Below are 22,139 nucleotides of genomic sequence, written 5' to 3'. Positions count from 1 at the left end.
AGAATTTTGTGGGTTGACGACAACAAACAGCAAATCTCCTACTAGCTCACCACCGTCACCTACGGGCTCAATTGCTCCCCATGGCTGTCTCTGAGAGTTCTCCAGCAGTTAGCAGAGGACGAGGGTCCACGATTTCCAGCAGCCGTCGAGACAATCACCAGAGGTCGTTACGTAGGCGACATCTACGGCGGAGCAGACTCACCAGCAGAACTCAAGGAGATAGTATGGCAGTTACAAGGACTTTGCCAGACAGGAGGCTTCCCTCTCCCGAAATGGAGCAGTAATTGCCCTCAACTCTTGCATGAGCTCGGTCTATCAACAGAGGAAGAAGTTATTCAGTTTGAAGAGTCCATCACCAAAGTACTGGGTCTGTGTTGGCATCAGTTGTCCGACACATTCCAGTACAAANTACTGGGTCTGTGTTGGCATCAGTCGTCCGACACATTCCAGTACAAATCCAGAGACTTCAAAACAGAGACGATCACCAAGAGAATTGTCTCTTCAGAGATAGCCCAGATCTTCGATCCTTTGGGATTCATCGCTCCAGTCGTCGTCCAGGGGAAAATTCTCCTTCAGGATCTCTGGAAACTCAAATGCAGTTGAGATGACCCCCTCCCCCAAGAGTACATTCACCGGTGGGAGTCATTTCGCCAGGAACTCACCGAACTAGATAACGTTTCAGTACCCAGATGGCTCAGACTCTCACCTACAGACAAACGACATCCAATTACACGGATTCTCAGATGCCTCAACAGTAGCTATGAGTGCTGTGGTCTACATTCGCACTCAGAATCTCAACGAGCCAGCCTCCACAGTTTTGGTCTGCGCTAAGACCAAGGTAGCACCGATCAAGCGCATAACTATTCCACGTCTGGAACTTACTGCAGCTCTCCTGTTAACTCAACTCGTAACATCAACGCAGCAGATGCTCCAGCTAGACCAGGTAGAAACTCACCTTTGGTCAGACTCAGCAGTAGCTCTCGCGTGGATCAGGAGTCCGGCCTCGAGATGGAAAGACTTCGTCCACAACAGAGTGGTAAAAATCCAAGAAACTCTCGAATTTCGAGAATCCAGCCGAGTGCGCCTCCAAGGGCATAACACCAAGTCAGCTAGCAGATCATCACCTCTGGTGGACAGGACCAGATTAGATAAATTAGGACCCTGAAGACTGGCCACGATCAACTATCGATGCTCCACCAATGGACATCCCAGAAGTGGCCAAACAAGCGAAACCAGCAAAATCTCACCCAGTCGTGCAGAGAATCAACGAGATTGCCGAGGTCCTCAACAGATACAGCACGATGGCAAAGCTGTTAGTAGTAACAGCGACCATCAACAGGGCCATCGATAGATTCAGGAGGCCGCCAATGCCCCCGGGATCTATCTTGACGATCAGAGAACTCAACGATGCGAGATTATTTTGGGTAAAAATAACACAACACCAGTACTTTGTTTCAGAACTCAGGGTACTTCTCAGAAATCAGCAGCTACCTCGAAATCACCAGTTAGCGAAATTCACCCCAACTCTGGACGAGGAGGGCATCATGAGACTTGGGGGACGCCTCAAGAACTCAGAACTCCATCCAGAACAGATCCACCCAATAATCTTGCCACGTCAGTCCAGATTCACCACACTCGTCATCGCAGAAGCTCACCAGAAGACCCTCCACGGAGGGACACAGCTCACCTTGGCCTACACTCGGCAACGCTATTGGATACTCGGTGGCAGGGGCACAGTTAGAGCCTACATCCTACGCTGTGCTATCTGCGCCAGACACCGAGCTAGACAGGCTCAGCAACAGATGGGTCAATTGCCCGCAACCAGAGTCTCACCAGCAAGAGCATTTCTCCACACGGGGGTGGACTATGCAGGTCCTTTCGCCATCCTCAAGTGGAGACCCACGAATGCTCAACCGGGATCAGTGCACATCGCAGTGTTCGTGTGCTTCACCACGTCAGCAGTTCACCTAGAGCTCGTCAACAGGCAAACCACAGAAGCCTTCCTCGGAGCTTACAAGAGATTCACCGGAAGACGAGGTATTCCAGCAGTCATGTACAGTGACAACGCCACCACCTTCGTCGGAGCAGCAGATCAACTCGAAAGGCTCTATCACCATCCATCTAAAGAAAATCAACTTGTTCAGGCTGCTCTCGCCACCAATGGGACTCAGTGGAGCTTCTCACCACCTAGAGCACCCCATTTTGGTGGCAAATGGGAAGGAGCAGTAAAGTCAACAAAGCATCACCTTAAGAGAGTCCTGAGGAACTCAACACAGTCTTAGTTCAGATTGAAGCCTGCCTAAACTGCAGGACAATCTGTCCGATGTCAGACGACCCAGAAGATCTCCAGGTTCTCACCCCAGGACCCTTCTTAATCGACGAGCCTCTACAGATAGTACCAGAGTCATCCTACGTTGACGAGAATCCCCTCAAGATGAGGAGATGGAACCTCGTGACTCGGATAGTTCAGCAGTTCTGGTCCAGGTGGTCCAAAGAGTGTCTCCAACGATACCAGGCTATCTACAAGTGGAAGACACGTCAGCAGAACATCGAGGTTGGTAACATGGTGCTGATGGTCGACGATAACCTTCCACCAGCCCAGTGGCCAATCGCCAGAGTCATCGCGACTAGACCAGGAGCAGATGGGCTCACCAGAGTAGCCACAGTCAGAACGAGCAAAGCAGAAGTCGGCAGTCATCAAGATGGGTCGCCTAATCTCCAGAACATCACAGCAGCCCACTCGGTGTTTGACAGACCAATCACCAAGCTCTGTCTGCTTCCTACAGACCCACCTACACCAGAACAACCTCCAGAAGAAGATCACCCAGATGATGAAGACGATCAACAGCAAGGGGACATCCAGGAACTGCAGGACTGAGAGTTAAGTATCATCTTCCATATGTTTTTTAATTTGGCAAGTGATACGTCTCTCACCCTGTTTTTCTCCCCTTAGCAAGCATCAGCAGAAACCAGATCCAGTAATTCAACAACTTGATGTTGAATGCCCCCGGGGTGTTTGAAACGCAGTTAAAATTCAGTAAATCAACGGTTGACCACAGATCGGCCACTTACGAAAATCTTCGGGAAACCTCGGGTCAACGGTCAGGCCTAGTCAATCACCGAATCTCAGAGTCAGCCGTAGTCAGTCGTAGAGAGTCGTCGCAAATGAGTTGAACGAGCAGTATATCGTTTTTCTAAAGCTACTTTCGGTTGTCCGAACAGCGTCAGTACATCACCCGTTCGAGACATTTTGTTTTCTCAGTACATCTCCTATTTAAATTCTCAGTACAGTCTCCTATTATTCAGTATATTATTCAGAAAATCTCCAGTGTTAAATTCAGAACAGTTTGAATTAATTTCAGTGACAATTAACAGAGTGTAACAAGTGACGCTAGGGTGGTTCGATTCCATCGAATAAATCAGTATATTTTTTATAGACTCAGTACGTTCGTTTTTCACCGGCATTTCCACTACCTCTTTCCCAATCCACCCTAAATTCAGTTTTCCCTCGAAACAACGTCTTGTGATGAAATAATCTATGTTCAGTAGTTTATTAAATAATTACAAAAATGTAATTAACATTTTTATGTAATTATTTAATAAACTATTGGGTTTACGTTATTACACCATAAAACTTTTTTTGTAGAAAATTTGATTTTCCACAAAAAAGTTCTTTTGGCAAAATGCTGCGAATCCACTTTTTTATGAGATAATTGCCCAAATATTTTTTTTCAGCAAAATTTCACGAAAATCGAAAACCATACTCTTCCCATTTTTGGAGTCATCGTTTGATTGTGAATCATCTTTTGAACAAAGGATTTTATTGGATTTTGTCAGAAGACTTTTTCGTGGTAAATTTAACTTACAACAAAAAATATCTGTTCGAAATGCAGCTTAAATCTCGATATTTGTCACGGTCAACTAACTCGGCCATCTCCGAAAATCTCCGTGACCCCTCGGGTCAACGGACACAGGTTAGCGCGGAACCCGGAAGAGTCACTCCCGCGACAAATATGGTGGTGGCGATGGTGGTCGGAAGAGTCAGTCACTTCAGTTGTGTTTCAGTATCGTTACGATAATGATATAGTAAGGTCAATCAATTAGTATTCCAAATTTAATACCTTTGTTAAGTACATCAGCTTGTTGAATAAATTCAGTTTAAATTCAGTGACTCAACGAATTAAAGTCAAAAGACAATCATCAGTGTAATTAGACACTCACCAGTGAAATTACTTATTACCAAAGAGTGTACATAAATTTCGACAAGTGGTTCGATCCCACAAAATAAATAGTGATATTTTTAAATCCAGCTCATAAGTAATTTTCCCAACATCTCCCTCCACATTTTCATCCCACATCCACCCTAAACACCCTAGTCATTCACCAAACAATATCTTAAGAGAAATTTCCGTAACTCTCTTTAGTTTCGAGATAATTAGCAATTAAACAGTTGTCTCAAAAATGGGAAAGGGACGGGCTTTGACTTTCGTGGATTTTTTTGTTGAAAAACACTTTGTTGAGGCTTCAGCCTTACGTCACGGCAGGTTGGTCCACTGACCACGAGCGATAGCACCTCCTGGACACGGACCTGAGTTACCGACAGTGTCCAATTAATTGGGACCGACGACACCTGCCGCGACACTTGTCCCATCTCGTCACTTCCGCCTTCTTTTCTAATCGCATGGCGACAAGTGCTCACCGCATATTTTATCTCCACTATTTAATCGTGAATTATTGTGAACACCTCCACCGTGTAAACTCTCTAATTGATTTCAACTAAGTGTTAACGATTAGTTGTCATTGTGACGCGAATATTTTTCGAGCTTTGTGTATCTTTTGTGAGAAATATAGATTTTTAATGTGACTCTANTTGTAGTCACTGAAACCTGGCTATCCGCTGCCATACCCAGCTCAGTTCTCAATATTCCTCATTACAATTTATTAAGATGTGATCGAAATGTGCATGGTGGGGGTGATGCCATCTATTATCATGATACTGTCAAGGCCACTATAATCTCTGCCTCAACCACCATCTGGACTGGGAAGCCTGGACATGTTGAATATCTCTTCTGTGAGATCCAGCCGATGGGTTCGTCGCCAGTCTTCGTTGCTGCCATCTATCGCCCCCCTCATGCTCCATTTAATGNATCTCCGAAAATCTCCGTGACCCCTCGGGTCAACGGACACAGGTTAGCGCGGAACCCGGAAGAGTCACTCCCGCGACAAATATGGTGGTGGCGATGGTGGTCGGAAGAGTCAGTCACTTCAGTTGTGTTTCAGTATCGTTACGATAATGATATAGTAAGGTCAATCAATTAGTATTCCAAATTTAATACCTTTGTTAAGTACATCAGCTTGTTGAATAAATTCAGTTTAAATTCAGTGACTCAACGAATTAAAGTCAAAAGACAATCATCAGTGTAATTAGACACTCACCAGTGAAATTACTTATTACCAAAGAGTGTACATAAATTTCGACAAGTGGTTCGATCCCACAAAATAAATAGTGATATTTTTAAATCCAGCTCATAAGTAATTTTCCCAACATCTCCCTCCACATTTTCATCCCACATCCACCCTAAACACCCTAGTCATTCACCAAACAATATCTTAAGAGAAATTTCCGTAACTCTCTTTAGTTTCGAGATAATTAGCAATTAAACAGTTGTCTCAAAAATGGGAAAGGGACGGGCTTTGACTTTCGTGGATTTTTTTGTTGAAAAACACTTTGTTGAGGCTTCAGCCTTACGTCACGGCAGGTTGGTCCACTGACCACGAGCGATAGCACCTCCTGGACACGGACCTGAGTTACCGACAGTGTCCAATTAATTGGGACCGACGACACCTGCCGCGACACTTGTCCCATCTCGTCACTTCCGCCTTCTTTTCTAATCGCATGGCGACAAGTGCTCACCGCATATTTTATCTCCACTATTTAATCGTGAATTATNTTGTAGTCACTGAAACCTGGCTATCCGCTGCCATACCCAGCTCAGTTCTCAATATTCCTCATTACAATTTATTAAGATGTGATCGAAATGTGCATGGTGGGGGTGTTGCCATCTATTATCATGATACTGTCAAGGCCACTATAATCTCTGCCTCAACCACCATCTGGACTGGGAAGCCTGGACATGTTGAATATCTCTTCTGTGAGATCCAGCCGATGGGTTCGTCGCCAGTCTTCGTTGCTGCCATCTATCGCCCCCCTCATGCTCCATTTAATGTCCCAGTGAATTTCACTGAGCTTCTGTCAACTGCACTGGATGGCTACAGTCACAAAATCATCATAGGGATTTCAATANAGAGTGTACATAAATTTCGACAAGTGGTTCGATCCCACAAAATAAATAGTGATATTTTTAAATCCAGCTCATAAGTAATTTTCCCAACATCTCCCTCCACATTTTCATCCCACATCCACCCTAAACACCCTAGTCATTCACCAAACAATATCTTAAGAGAAATTTCCGTAACTCTCTTTAGNTGGTTCACCTCAGACTGCCCGATGGCTGCAGGACACCACCTGATCTCCGCCTCTGTGGCTATCGGTGGCACTAAGCCTTGTGCATCGGTTATCTCTACTCGTCGTTTATCTCTTCTTCTGAGGGCTGATGTCATTGACAGTTTTCGGAGGACTCTATTGGGCACTCCAATGCCTCCACAGCCCGATCCTGATGGGTANACCAAACAATATCTTAAGAGAAATTTCCGTAACTCTCTTTAGTTTCGAGATAATTAGCAATTAAACAGTTGTCTCAAAAATGGGAAAGGGACGGGCTTTGACTTTCGTGGATTTTTTTGTTGAAAAACACTTTGTTGAGGCTTCAGCCTTACGTCACGGCAGGTTGGTCCACTGACCACGAGCGATAGCACCTCCTGGACACGGACCTGAGTTACCGACANTCCAGTACTTGTACCGACGGTTCAAGCGCAGCAGAACATCCCAACGGCTCGTTGAGTTCCGGCTGGCCAGACGTCTCCATCTCTCTGTGCTTGCTCAGANTGCCGCGACACTTGTCCCATCTCGTCACTTCCGCCTTCTTTTCTAATCGCATGGCGACAAGTGCTCACCGCATATTTTATCTCCACTATTTAATCGTGAATTATTGTGAACACCTCCACCGTGTAAACTCTCTAATTGATTTCAACTAAGTGTTAACGATTAGTTGTCATTGTGACGCGAATATTTTTCGAGCTTTGTGTATCTTTTGTGAGAAATATAGATTTTTAATGTGACTCTACCCACGCGCACAGTGACATTGTTCTTATTNCTCTCTGTGCTTGCTCAGACTCGAACCAAGTACTATCACTCCCGGCTATCTGGTCTGTCTGGCAGGAATCTTTGGAATGAGCTTCGCCATCTTGCTCTTATCCCGGGCTCAAGTTCCAGTCCCTCCGTTGCTGCTGATGTCCTGAACTCCCACTTCGCAGCAGTCTGCACAGTGATGCTGGTAGATCAACCCGAGTCTGACTTAGATCACTCATCATGTAGNAACTTCTCAACCCTTTCCCGAATCCCGGCTCTCCATCGGTTTTTTTTGTTCAACTCTCGCCGAAACATTTGGTCCTTCGAGCCGGATAATCGGGAAAAGTGAACATTGTTTTTCAGTAAAACTTTAGTGCGCGTGGTGTCGGTGAAAAAGCGCGGAAATTTGTGTGTCGGCTCTACCCCCTTTGCTCCACCCACCGACTGCGCCCAACTACTCCCACGTGGCTCCTCCTTCGTGACGTAGCAGTGCAGTGGCGCTCATCTCGGAATATTGACATTTGTGCGCCCACAAAAAAATTGCAAATCCGTCAGTGTCACTCAACCCGGGGCTCCGTGACATATTTCTCCAGCACTTCAGGAGCAGGTCCCTCGTCCTTCTCGCTGCCTGCTGAAGTTGTGTNGTTTTCTCTCTCCCACGTGAGCTGGCTGAATATCTATGCTGCGATATCTTTCATAATGCCTGGACGAGGTCCATCATTGTCCCGGTGAAGAAAGTCAGTTCTCTNGTCCTTCTCGCTGCCTGCTGAAGTTGTGTGCTCATCACTGCTGCCATTAGACCTTCTCACAGGGAAGTCAATTATTATTATTATTTTTCTCTATTGATTTTCCCTGCACTTCGCTGCTGCTTTTGCTTGATTTCAATTTTTTTCGCTATTGCCTGTGCTTTTCTCCACTGTTGCGTTCTCTACGATTTTTTTGNATCCCAGTGACTATCGTCCTATTGCGCTACTGCCCTTCTTGGCGAAGGTCCTGGAGAGGCTGGTGTTTAATCAACTCTCTTCGTTTCTTCAGGAGCGCAGTTTGCTTGACCCTCGACAGTGTGGATTTCGGCCGGGCCACAGCACTCAAGCAGCATTACTGAGGCTTATCAATGACGTCAGGAGGGGCGTTGATGATCGAAAAGTTACCATTTTGGTCCTCTTCGACTTCTCCAAAGCCTTTAACACAGTCTCTCATTCCCTGTTACTTGCCAAACTCACCAGGCTAGGCCTTTCACCTGGTGCTGTTGCCTGGTTCTGGTANATTTGTATTTGCTATCGGGTGAGCATGTCTTTCGCAGGGAGATTATTTATTCAAGCCAGTAGGGCAAAGTTTATTGAGTCTCTCTACACGGAATCATCATCAGCGGCAGTGAAGGAGCTCGNCTCACCAGGCTAGGCCTTTCACCTGGTGCTGTTGCCTGGTTCTGGTATTACTTGACTGGTCGTTCTCAAGCGGTGAAAGGTGAACATGGGCTTTCTTCTTTTGTTGAAACCAATGCAGGGGTACCTCAAGGATCGATCCTTGGCCCTCTACTCTTTTCGCTTTTGAAGCTCGTCATTGAAGCTCGGTATCTTCTTNTGGTGCTCTCTCTGCTTGCTGAATTTGTATTTGCTATCGGGTGAGCATGTCTTTCGCAGGGAGATTATTTATTCAAGCCAGTAGGGCAAAGTTTATTGAGTCTCTCTACACGGAATCATCATCAGCGGCAGTGAAGGAGCTCGCAGTCACGGAGTTGCAGTCGAAGCTGGATATTCTGGAGAATTACTGGAGCCAGTTCGAGGAGCAACACGTGAGGCTGCTCACTGGGGAGGATAGCGCGGAGGTGCTCGAGCACGATTACGTGAAGCAGGGGGTATACGATATCTGTCTGCAGCGGTACTCCACGGCTCGTACGTCGTTCATTCGGCTAATCAAGGCCATTGATGAGACCGCGGACCTCTCGGAGTCGTTTCGTCGACCCGCTGCAACAGTTCCGTCTGCTCAGGTGACTCAAAGGCAGTTAGAGAAGATTTCGCTGCCTACTTTCTCAGGGGACTTCTCCGAGTGGACACCCTTCAAAGATCTTTTCCTCTCGATGGTCGTCGGCAACAATAACCTCTCTACGGTCGAGAAATTTCATTATCTCTTGACTTCTCTTGCTGGTGAGCCAAAGCAGTTGTNTGTACTGCTTGCGGAGTTATACTGATGAACCTCTCCGGAAATTACTTGTCCATGCCCTCATCTATCCTCACATTTTCTATTGCCTGGCTGTCTTCCAAGGTGTAGGCTCAGTACTTGATNAACACGTGAGGCTGCTCACTGGGGAGGATAGCGCGGAGGTGCTCGAGCACGATTACGTGAAGCAGGGGGTATACGATATCTGTCTGCAGCGGTACTCCACGGCTCGTACGTCGTTCATTCGGCTAATCAAGGCCATTGATGAGACCGCGGACCTCTCGGAGTCGTTTCGTCGACCCGCTGCAACAGTTCCGTCTGCTCAGGTGACTCAAAGGCAGTTAGAGAAGATTTCGCTGCCTACTTTCTCAGGGGACTTCTCCGAGTGGACACCCTTCAAAGATCTTTTCCTCTCGATGGTCGTCGGCAACAATAACCTCTCTACGGTCGAGAAATTTCATTATCTCTTGACTNGATCTCCAGCTTCAGCGTCTCATAAATAGAGCGGTTCGCTTTGTCACTGGCCTGCCTCGTGATGCCTCAATATCTGCTGCTAGACGTAGTTTTGGGTGGCTCTCCATCTCGGGATACAGAGATTCTATCATTGCTACTATCATGTACCAGGTGTTGAGCACGAGAAATCCTGATTACCTTGCTGAACTCTTTGCTGCATATACCTCCAGCAGACCTCGTCGACTCATCCTAGCNGCCCTGTCGAGCACTGGGACGACGTCTTGGTGCATATCATCTCCAGCCGGTTGGATGTTAAGAGGTTGGAGGCGTGGGAAGTTAAGATCGGATCCACCACCACCTTTCCAACGTACGCGGAACTCAGGGAGTTCATGCTGAGCAGAGCAAGAGCTAGGGACGGAATTGAGCTGCATCCTCTGCACGCTCCCAAGACGCCAACTTCAAGTGCTAAAACGAGATCTTGATCCTTCGGATGTCGCCGATGCTCGATTCATGAGGAAATCTCATAGTCATACTGACCCTGCTGCTATCACCAATGCTGATGCTCAACAACTGAGTGGTGTGTCTCGCTCATGCATGTCGATTGGGCTGAAACTTGCATCCCCTGAACTGCTGCTTGCAATCATTACCGCTAAGAAAAACATAGGCAGGATAATATTCTCTGATGTTGACAGCACTAGCTTATCCCTGGCTTCTACGCCTCGCAGCCAAAATGGTGGGGATTTTCATATCAACATCAATGAATTGGTCTCCACTAAGACGTACGGATTATTAGGTAACGCCAGGTCGGTCCTTAAACAATGTGGCTTCAGATTCATCTGGACCAAGAATGATGCTGTTTATGCTAAATTCAAGGAAGGCGACTTAGTGTACTCCATCAACTCTCACGCCGATGTCGATAGAATTGCAGGGCTTCACGCTGCCCCTGCTCCCTGATCTCTGGCTCCTGCTGCTTCCTCTATACATCGATTGGACTCTCAACCGGCTATGCCCCAGGATACCTCTCCATCTGACACTGTTAATGAACTCAATGCTTGCTGTCTGAATGTTAACTCTCTCCGCTGCCGACTGGATACCATTAAAAGTTTTCTTAGTTCGCAACCCATAGTCTATCATGTTATTGTAGTCACTGAAACCTGGCTATCCGCTGCCATACCCAGCTCAGTTCTCAATATTCCTCATTACAATTTATTAGGATGTGATCGAAATGTGCATGGTGGGGGTGTTGCCATCTATTATCATGATACTGTCAAGGCCACTATAATCTCTGCCTCAACCACCATCTGGACTGGGAAGCCTGGACATGTTGAATATCTCTTCTGTGAGATCCAGCCGATGGGTTCGTCGCCAGTCTTCGTTGCTGCCATCTATCGCCCCCCTCATGCTCCATTTAATGTCCCAGTGAATTTCACTGAGCTTCTGTCAACTGCACTGGATGGCTACAGTCACAAAATCATCATAGGGATTTCAATACCGACCAACTTGCTGATATCAATCCTGATGCCCATTACGTTCGAACGCTGATGAGTCACCTGTCGCTGCAACTGGTGAATCATGGTGTCACTCACTCTACACTCACATCTTCCACCTGGCTTGATCTCTGCCTTACTGATCAGAATGATTTTATCACTGGGTGGTTCACCTCAGACTGCCCGATGGCTGCAGGACACCACCTGATCTCCGCCTCTGTGGCTATCGGTGGCACTAAGCCTTGTGCATCGGTTATCTCTACTCGTCGTTTATCTCTTCTTCTGAGAGGCTGATGTCATTGACAGTTTTCGGAGGACTCTATTGGGCACTCCAATGCCTCCACAGCCCGATCCTGATGGGTAGGTGGAGATCTTCACGAGTACTTTCTTGGAGTTGGTGGATGCTCATGCCCCGTTACGTCAGATGATTGTCAACTCTACCAAGATTACTCCTTGGCTCGATGACAACCTGAAGATGTCGTATCAGCACGTCCAGTACTTGTACCGACGGTTCAAGCGCAGCAGAACATCCCAACGGCTCGTTGAGTTCCGGCTGGCCAGACGTCTCCATCTCTCTGTGCTTGCTCAGACTCGAACCAAGTACTATCACTCCCGGCTATCTGGTCTGTCTGGCAGGAATCTTTGGAATGAGCTTCGCCATCTTGCTCTTATCCCGGGCTCAAGTTCCAGTCCCTCCGTTGCTGCTGATGTCCTGAACTCCCACTTCGCAGCAGTCTGCACAGTGATGCTGGTAGATCAACCCGAGTCTGACTTAGATCACTCATCATGTAGATTATCTCCCACTTCTAGCAACGTCGGCGCTCCTGATCAGCAGTTTTCTCTCCCCCACGTGAGCTGGCTGAATATCTATGCTGCGATATCTTTCATAATGCCTGGACGAGGTCCATCATTGTCCCGGTGAAGAAAGTCAGTTCTCTCAAACATCCCAGCGACTATCGTCCTATTGCGCTGCTGCCCTTCTTGGCGAAGGTCCTGGAGAGGCTGGTGTTTAATCAACTCTCTTCGTTTCTTCAGGAGCGCAGTTTGCTTGACCCTCGACAGTGTGGATTTCGGCCGGGCCACAGCACTCAAGCAGCATTACTGAGGCTTATCAATGACGTCAGGAGGGGCGTTGATGATCGAAAAGTTACCATTTTGGTCCTCTTCGACTTCTCCAAAGCCTTTAACACAGTCTCTCATTCCCTGTTACTTGCCAAACTCACCAGGCTAGGCCTTTCACCTGGTGCTGTTGCCTGGTTCTGGTATTACTTGACTGGTCGTTCTCAAGCGGTGAAAGGTGAACATGGGCTTTCTTCTTTTGTTGAAACCAATGCAGGGGTACCTCAAGGATCGATCCTTGGCCCTCTACTCTTTTCGCTTTTGAAGCTCGTCATTGAAGCTCGGTATCTTCTTTATGCCGATGACCTCCAGATATATCTTGAATGCGATCCATCTGAGCTCTCCTTGGGCATTCGGCGACTGAATGCTGATATCTCTAGGATCCAGGAGTGGGCTACCGCGAATCGTCTTCAGCTCAATGTCAGTAAAACCAAAGCCATGATCCTGGGAGCCAGACGTTTTGTCAATGCTGTGGATATAGCTGTATTGCCTAGTCTGGGTTATGAGGGTGCAACCATCGAGCTGATTGGTAGTGTGAGGAATTTGGGGGTTATCATTGACAGTAAACTAACCTTCAGAGATCATGTTCAACTCGTCACCTCCAGGATTAACTCTGCATTCTATCAGTTGTACTGCTTGCGGAGTTATACTGATGAACCTCTCCGGAAATTACTTGTCCATGCCCTCATCTATCCTCACATTTTCTATTGCCTGGCTGTCTTCCAAGGTGTAGGCTCAGTACTTGATCTCCAGCTTCAGCGTCTCATAAATAGAGCGGTTCGCTTTGTCACTGGCCTGCCTCGTGATGCCTCAATATCTGCTGCTAGACGTAGTTTTGGGTGGCTCTCCATCTCGGGATACAGAAATTCTATCATTGCTACTATCATGTACCAGGTGTTGAGCACGAGAAATCCTGATTACCTTGCTGAACTCTTTGCTGCATATACCTCCAGCAGACCTCGTCGACTCATCCTAGCATAGCAGACTCTTGTGGTACCAAATTTCCGAACTGATATTTACAGAGCCTCCCTGGCTGTGGGTGGCTCGGAGCTGTGGAATAGCATCCCTGCTGACATTCGGGAGCTGCCCATGTCCTTGGCCTTCAAGCGCCAGCTGAGATCCTGGCTGCGTTCTCGGGAAGAGCAGAGCTGACTGCGTGTGTTTAGCTTATCTCTGTGTTTACTCCTGTGCTTTATCTCTGGCTTATTTCACAATTGCTTTTTCCATTTATACCTCAGCGTTACAGCTTTTTCTGTTTTTCTTTTCGTGCACTTATCTCATATATTTCGCTCAAAGTATTTTTTCTTACCTTTGTATTTTGTTCTGTATGATTTGTTTAACCTTCTAAACAATAAATACCTTATCTTACCCTATCTTATCTTATCTCTCAACCACCCAGAGCAAAGCCAGCAAAGGTGCTGAATGTCTCAACTGGCAGTGCCGTTCCACAGGCTCGCGGATCGAGTTGGCAGTCATGAGCAGACATGACCGCCAATGACTGCTCCATGTGTGAAGAGGAGCATTTCATCGATAAGTGCCTCAAATTCAAGCAGTTGTCGCCGGAAAACAAGAAGGACTTCGTCGAAAAGAAGTACCTCTGCTTCAACTGCTTGGGGAAGCACTCCATTCGTGCCTGTAGGACCACGAAGATGTGCGTTGTGTGTCACAAGCGTCACCAGTGGATGATCCACGTCACACGCCTTCAGAATGGTCCTCTGGAGACATCTCAACCAGACCAGTTGAAGTCTCAAGGTCAGTGGTCTCAGTCTGGTACCCGTCCTATACAGTCCGCTGTTCCGGGGCCTTCGTCAGTGCAGCAGTGATCTTCTCAAATAACGACTTCATTGACAGCGGATCCGGTAACTTCAGAAGGTTCTCTGCGGCCGTCGATGTCAAGTGATTCTCCATCTGTAGCATTATCAGTTCATGAATCGTCATCTCAGCTCAGACCAGGTGTTCTTCTCGCAACAGCGCTAGCTTCTCTCGTTTCAGAGAAAGGATGTTGCTGTGAAGTTCGCATGTTGTTGGATCCTGGATCTGAGTTATCATTTGTTACAGATATTCTTGCGGTAAAGCTAGGTTTGTTGAAGTCTCCACCTTTGCTACCTGTCGTTATTATTGGTGGATCAAGGTCATGCTCAAAAGAATTCTCTCAGTTCTGTCTGAAGTCTCTGCACTCAAACAAACATCTTCAGATTAAAGCCTACATTCTTGACCATCTCACATCATCGTTGCCGTCGTTCTTAGTCTCGGATACTCAAGCTTGGGGCCATCTCGAGGGACTGAAGTTAGCTGATCCGGAATACATGGAGCCAAGACCTATTGACTTTCTCATTGGCACGGATTTCTTCGGATCTATTGTGGAGCCACAGATCATCAAGGGGCCTTCAGACTCCCCTATAGCAATGCACACTAGCTTCGGTTGGGTGGTACTAGGATCTACATCAGCGGTGATTCCAATGGTGGCCAGCTCTAATCACATTGCAATCAGCAACGAGGAACTCTACGACCTTCTCACTTCGTTCTGGCTGCAGGAGGAGGTCCCAACAGCCGAAGATAGTGATCTCACGAACGAGGAGGCAGAATGTGAGGAGTTTTTCCAGTGCACCCATTCACGAGACAGCTCAGGGCGCTATGTGGTTCGCCTGCCTCTTGCACGTTCTCCAACAGAGCTTGGCGACTCTTATGGTCGGGCTAAAGCGTTTCTCTCCAGCCTGTTCCGGAGAATGGAGAGGGATCAACGAACCTTTCAGCTATATAGTGTTTTCGTCAAGAAGTACGAAGATCTGGGACACATGGTGCGTGTTCCAGCCTTAACTGGTTTGGGGAACGCCGGGAGCTTGAAGTTCGGCTGTCGATCTGAGGGGATGACCTTGGCACATGGGGCTTCGGCTTCAGGAGGGTTGAGGGTCCCTGAGGAGAAGCAGTCGAACATTCTGGTCGACCATCGGCCTACTTCGAAAATCTCCGGCACCCTTCGGGTCATCAGTCATAAGTCACCGAAATACGCGCGAATCAGTTTAGGCTTAGCCTCTCACCGTACAGGTCTATCTCGAGCAAATCACCAGTAGCCGTCGTATAGTAGCCATTGGTATTTCAACGTGTAGTAATTCACCGAATATTAATTAACGAGTATTAATCAACATTATTAAGAGTTCATATCGAGAAGTCGATTCAGTCCACTAGCATTCAAAATTGAATACCTTTGTTCAGTACATGAACTCTGTTGATTAAATTCAGTTTAAATTCAGTGACTCACCAAATTAGCGTGCGAAGCCAATCATCAGTGAAAATAGACTCTCACCAGTGAACTTACATATTACCAAAGACTGTACATAAATTTCGACAAAGTGGTTCAATCCCACAAAATAAAGTGTGATCTTTTAAATCCGGCTCATCAGTAATTTTCCCAATTACTCCCTCCACATTTTCATCCCACACCCACCCTAAACCTAGTCTTTCACCAACCAAGTTTTTTTTGCAAAATGCTGTCAACCCGTTTGTTTACGAGATAATTGCAAAAATATTTCTTTTTAGCAAAATTCCACCAAAATAAAAAAACCAGAGCTCTGGGGATTCCGTAAACAATTAATAATTATTAATTGTTTGCTCAAAGCGAGAGAGGAAAGAATCTTTTTTTTTCTTTCGTAATCCTCTCCAAAAACATAAGAGCGACAGAGCAGTATCGTTCCTTCTCTTTCTCGCTCACGAGTGGAAGGGGAACTCTATCCCGCCTCCTGCTTAGTGGAAGGGGCATTGCGCACACTGATGCGCACAGCCACACGGACGTACAGCTGCTGAACGCTGTAGCGTCATTGGCTGTCCTTCTCACCCTAATAACTCCTCAGGGGTGCTTCAGATCAAAAAGTGGAAAAGGACTTTTCTGTTCAGAATCACCCCGTGAACATGCCGGTTTCGGATCGGCATGTACTTCAGGGACACCCTGTATATGTATGTATGTACGTATCTGTTTGTTTTTCAAATTTAGTTTTTCGACGATAATTCAAAAAATAATTGCCGAAATCTTTTCAATTATGGCTTAAAATATTCTTTTGGCTGTTATCTCAGTCGAGTTCGAAGATAGCGGCGATCGCCTCATTTGCTTTGAAATTATAGCCTAAAAAGCATTTAACCGAGGTTTAATGAGAGTTTAATTACGGCTTAATCAGGGTTTATCCAATGTTTCGTCAAGGTTAAACCTGTTGAGCTGTTGATCAAGATTTAATCAACAGGTCCCGCGGTCAAGCCAAGGTTGACCCGTAGTCAACCCAAGGTTGACCCATAGTCAACCCAAGGTTGACCCATAGTCAGCCCAAATTTGACCCGTGGTCAAACCAAGATTGAACCATGGTCAAGCCACGCCTGACCCATGATTAAGCCAAGGTTGATTCATAGTCAAGCCAAGGCTGAACCATGGTCAGGCCAAGGTTGATCCATGGTCAGGCCAAAGTTGACTCATGGTCAAGCCTAGATTGACCCATGGTCAAGCCAAGGTGGATTGATGGTCAAGTCAAGGTGGACCCGTGGCCAAGCCAATATTGACTCGTGATCAAGCCAAGGTTAGCCCGAGGCCAAGCTAAAGTTGACCCAAAGTTAACCAAATGTCAATGGAGAGTTGGCCCAAAGTTGACTCACGTTCAACCTTGATCTTGATCTTTCTAGGGTCTCATGAATGGCCAAGAGTCGATTTTCACTTTTTTCGCTTTTTTGCGGCTCCTGTTCCCATTTAATTTTAAAAATTTCCGTTCACTAGAAATTTCATTTCAAATTATCTTCGAAAAAAAAATCTGTTAAAATTGTCCTGGGATTAATTTTCAATTCCGAAAAAGTTGATTGGAAATAAAGAGATCACCAAGAATTACACATCCAATTCTCAGTTTTCAAAAAGGTTGATAATATTGAGAGGGGCTAGCATAAAATGCATTGTAGTCCTCGTTGCTCCAATCCTCAACTAACTCTCAATTTTCTCTCAAACACTGGAAATTATTGAAAGCCCAACTATTAACTTGGTTTGCCAGAGTCATTCCTATAATTTTCGTGAAATCCGGAAAATTTTCTTGGAATTTTCTCGAAAATCTAAAAATTTTCAAGAACCGCGTATGAAAAATTTTACTAGAAAAATGTAGCGAATTTGTTAAGAATTTCTATTATGAATTTTCTACTAGTTTTTGGCCGATTCTAGTAAAATGTTCAATAGAATGTTGTCGTGTTGGAAATTTCAAAGAAAAATAAAATTAATTCAACTCAAATGTTCAAGATTTATTTAATAAAATTAGAAATTCATTCGATTTATAAAAAGAATAATTCGAGACATCTGGTGTTATCTTTCAGCTCGAACGAAAATTTCGTTCGTGCGAACGCTGACACAAACAAATCGCTGAATCCACGCACGCCTCGAAATTAAAAGAAAAATAGAATAAAACTTCAGAAAAAGAAAAAAAAGGAGAATACGATCGCATGATCGAACAACGTGATCATTTCCCTAACAATTGTGCAGACAAATCAATTCCCCCATAGCAACGATCCGTGGAAAATCCACCATAGCTAAAATCAGTCTCGTCTCAAGTGCAGAACGGTGCACAACAACTATAAGGTCGAACTTTTTGAATTTTCATCGGTTCTTTTATTTCGGAGATAGCCAAATACTTTTCCGTCTTACCGGTGATCTATAAATTCAAGTACACGAGATTTCACAATTACGCAGAACTCCGTAGTAAAATCTCGCCGAGAATAGGTCGACAGGCTGCGAATTGCCTCTTTTATTCCGAAGTGTGTTCTAGTTAAAAATAATAAAACACTCTGATAAAACGAACAATAATAAAAAAAAAGAATATTTTCTCAAAATCTAAGATAAAACAGTCGTGTGAAAATTAAAAAGGCAGAGCGACGTAGTACTTTTGGATTAGGTGCAAAGCTGTTTCCTAAGTGAGTAAATGAGCAAAATTTTGTCAGATAAATAAAAACGTGGTTAATCTGGCGCAATTTTTGATTGTAAACGTTTTGCGATATCACGATTTTAGAGTAGAAAATTAAGTAATTGATCAAAATCCCTAGTAGAGAAGTCGCTCAAAATTTATTGTTTCTCAACCAAAATTGTATTTCAATTCCATGTAAAATTTAACATTTTTCAAGATTCAAAAATATTGATGAATAAATTATTCAAAATAAGAAATCACCGAGTCTTCAACTTAAAATAGAAAATAGAAACCTCCCCCATTGATTTCAGTAGACCATCAGATGCACCTAGTGCTTCAAAGGTAAGGACCAAAAACAAAAATAAATATTATTTTATTCCGATAATTGGAAAATAGAAGATAACTCATTTAATATTTAATTAAATATTATTTAATTCGTTTTTAGAATTTTTCTGTTATCACAGTAAAATTGGTGTCAAAGTGGGATCCTTATCCTGATGATTAAGAATATTTGGTGATTTATTGCTCTTTTCATTTATTATTTTTGAAGAATTTTGAGCTTCTTTTGTCTTCCAATTTCTTTAGAAAAACAAAAAGTCTATAACTCTTTTGCGCAGAGTGGTTTGATCCAATTTTCAATATGACCGCGGAAGCACAGCTTGCCGAATTGCAAAAGTTATACAGCAAACTTTCGGAGGAAAGAAAAACTTTGCAAAAGGAGAATGCTAGACTGGGAATATTACCTGGGAATATTACGAACAATATTACCGTAAATCCCGAGCACGCAGACTACCTTCGTGTCAAAGATTTGTTAGATACCATTCCAGAATTCAAAGGGAATTCCAGAAATGAATTAGAATTCGCAGAATTCAAGAGAGCTGTGAAAGCTTGTAAAAATCGCGTTGGAGATAGAAATCAGGACCTAATCTATTCCCTAGTCTCTAAGGTCAAATACCCAGCTTTAGCCTACCTGGAGGGAATTGTCCCTGAATCTGCTAATCAATTATTGGAGGTCCTGGGAACAAAGTATCGAGTTCGCCGTAGCGAGTCCTATTATGAGGGTATCATTAGCAATATGACACCTCGTCCTAATGAAGAGGCTGACGATTTTAATCTCCGTTTACAATATGTTCTCAAAAATGTGAAAGCATCCCTAGAGAGTTCCTTCCCAGATGACTTCGAGGCTCTTCTCAGAGTTCTCGAAAGATTTTGCCTGAGTAAATTTGAAGATGTCCTCTCAGATGGGTATCGAACTGAAATCAGACGTGCGAACTGTAAGACCCTGAAAGAGCAATTCCAAGTAATAAAGCCTCTGGTCGAACAAGATCGTCTGCTCTCGAGAAAACAGAGATTTGCTATTCCTAAAACCCCCAATTTTCCTCAAACTCGTTTCCAACAGAGTTCAAATTTTCAGCCGAACCGGTCGAAATTCAACAATTTCCAGCAACGTCATCCCAATAATGGAAAATTGTATCTAAACTATGCAAATAACAGTCAATATTCGAATGGATTCCAACCTCGGAATTCCCGGCAGAATCAGACTTCTCGATTCCAAACAGCTGTCAGAACGCTCATTCGTTCCCCAGTAATCATACGGGCATGCCGAACATGGACCAGGGCCACATCGTGGCTGCTGCAATGAAAATTCTCCTCGAAAAAGCGGGCCAGTCTGTCCATCAATGTAATTGCAAATTTTGCGGTCATGTTTCCCAAAATTCTCAGTTACCCAAAGATCTGGTAAGCCAATCAACCGGAGCTAGCCATAGCCCAAATTGCGCCCCTCAATATGGACAGAACAATTCCAACTATTCTCAGTTCAAGAATAATCCTGGATACAACAAGAGTTACAGAAGCAATTCCAAGGATCGTATGAATGCAAATCGATCCAGTCATAGCAGAAGCAGCTCCTCTGATCGTAGTAGCCATCAACTTCAAATTGTCCCGACGGCTTCAAACCAAGCTCAGAATCATTTAAACGGCCAAGCTGCTCACTTCCGACAACAGGAAGTGAGCAACAAATCATCACCCAAGATGGTCCAAGTGAGGGAGTTGATAAATCAATAAAAATCAGACCAGATCAACCCCCTAAGTCTTGTCTTGTCGACACAGGGGGAAAAGTTAATTTAATATGGATCAATGCCTTAAGTGTAAACTCATACGTTGGCCAATCAGACAGGACCTTCATTGTTGGAATGGGACCGGGTATTCTCGAGACTTATGGAGCCCTTGAAGTAGATATCAGGAGGATCAAATTCAAGTTTTATGTGACCTAAATTCCTCCAGGGGGATACGTGGGAATGATAGGTCGTGATTTCTTATCCCAATTGAAGGCGACGATTTCATACTATACGAACTCCCTAGCTATTGCCGATAAACTTTTTCATTTCGACCTAACTGCCACAACCGAACTAGACAAACTTCCAATTTGCGCTACTGGGCTCGAGCCCCGAGTTAAACTAGAGAGTCCTCATTTGAAGGGAGGAAAACGGTTATTCCTTATCGACACAGGCGCTTGCTTAAACTTAATATCCGCTCAAGCTCTGTGCGACGGGTGTAAAATCACCTCGTGTCCTCCAAGGTATCTGTTTGAGATAGCAGGGGGGAAGGAATACGTTTCAGGACTAGTGAAGTTGGATATTGGAGGGGTACCCACTGAGTTTCACGTTGTAAATAATTTCCATGAAAAACTATACTGCGGGATCATTGGGAATCATTTTCTAATCAAAGAGCAAGCTGAGATTTCTTTCCATCTAAATACCCTGGCCATGAAATCCTTCCCACTCCAAACCATTCATTTCTATCAACCATTGAGTCCAGGTAAGAAATTCCTCTTACACCCAAAATCCGAAATGCAAGTTCCCATTCAGGCTAAAACAAATGTTTGCAGAAACGGATTTGTCAAAAAGAAGGAATTGCAGAAGAAAGTCACACTGATCGACCAAGAGGTAGAAATTGATGAGGATGGAGTATTTTGGGGCAATGTCTGCAACGAGAATGATGAGGAGAGACAGCTGAGAATCCCACCACAGGTCGTTGAACCATTGGCCGTCGCAATGTCATTTTTCGATGTCAATCGAGAGCGCCTCCAATACCCATGCAACATTTTCGGCGAACCAGATTTTGTAATTGAGCTAAAACCAGAGAATATCAACGCAGATATACGTCCAGGAAAGATCATCGCAGTATTGCTAAAAGTCACGACAAATGAAGAAAAAAAGAGAATTGTTGTTGAATTAGCCGAGAATTATTCTGATGCGTTCACCTTGCCGGGCGAGCCCAGTGGAAAGATCAAGGGAGCGACATGCCCAATCAGAAGGACAGACAACAAACCGGTCCACGTGAAACAGTATCGTTTCCCTGAGAAGTTGGAACTTGAAGTAGTTAGACAAGTCGCGAAACTACTGAAGCATGGGGTCATCGTCCCTTCAGTGTCTCCTTACAATTCACCGTTGTGGATGGTACCAAAGAAACTGGATTTTGAAGCAATTCAGAAGTGGAGAATGGTCGTTGACTTTAGAGCAATAAACAAAAAGACTATAGGTGATGCGTATCCATTGCCGAACACCCGCTCCATTATGTCCAGGTTTGGGGGCTGTGATACCTTCACCACGCTACACTTAGCAGCCGGATTTCACCAGATAAAAATGCACCCAGAAGATCAAGAGAAGACAGCATTTTCCACCCACAATGGGCACTACGAGTACGCATACATGCCCTTTGGACTGAAGAACCCTGGAGCTGTATTTCAGAGAGCCA

The 22,139-nt window shown here is 45.0% G+C and overlaps 2 protein-coding genes across 2 annotated transcripts; both read left to right on the top strand.

Annotated features, from left to right (window-relative positions):
* The first annotated feature begins 1,199 nt into the window (after nt 1-1,199).
* LOC107045878 lies at nt 1,200-2,282 on the top strand. Its single transcript, XM_015268285.1, has one exon. The coding sequence runs from the start codon at nt 1,200-1,202 to the stop codon at nt 2,280-2,282; it is 1,083 nt and encodes a 360-aa protein (XP_015123771.1).
* An 11,670-nt stretch (nt 2,283-13,952) lies between these two features.
* LOC107045877 lies at nt 13,953-18,888 on the top strand. The gene is made up of 3 exons (XM_015268284.1): nt 13,953-14,220; nt 14,527-15,266; nt 18,829-18,888. Exons 1-3 carry the CDS (start codon nt 13,953-13,955, stop codon nt 18,886-18,888), a joined length of 1,068 nt encoding a protein of 355 aa, XP_015123770.1.
* Nucleotides 18,889-22,139: the final 3,251 nt, after the last annotated feature.

The sequence above is a fragment of the Diachasma alloeum genome, unplaced genomic scaffold, assembly GCF_001412515.2.
Source record: "Diachasma alloeum isolate Michigan unplaced genomic scaffold, Dall2.0 Dall_scaffold_01099, whole genome shotgun sequence".
NCBI classification, from domain to species: Eukaryota; Metazoa; Arthropoda; class Insecta; order Hymenoptera; family Braconidae; genus Diachasma; species Diachasma alloeum.
The sequence above is the reverse complement of the archived record's forward strand: the minus strand, read 5'-3'. Positions and strand labels throughout refer to the sequence as shown.

What these genes read in the sequence shown, in the direction of transcription:
- LOC107045877 (XM_015268284.1), top strand. Translation starts at nt 13,953, where the DNA reads ATGACCGCCAATGACTGCTCCATGTGTGAAGAGGAGCATTTCATCGAT. An exon ending in AGACCAGTTGAAGTCTCAAG is followed by an intron (nt 14,221 to 14,526) that starts GTCAGTGGTCTC and finishes CATTTGTTACAG; the next exon opens with ATATTCTTGCGGTAAAGCTA. An exon ending in ACGAAGATCTGGGACACATG is followed by an intron (nt 15,267 to 18,828) that starts GTGCGTGTTCCA and finishes ATTCGTTTTTAG; the next exon opens with AATTTTTCTGTTATCACAGT.
- LOC107045878 (XM_015268285.1), top strand. Translation starts at nt 1,200, where the DNA reads ATGGACATCCCAGAAGTGGCCAAACAAGCGAAACCAGCAAAATCTCAC.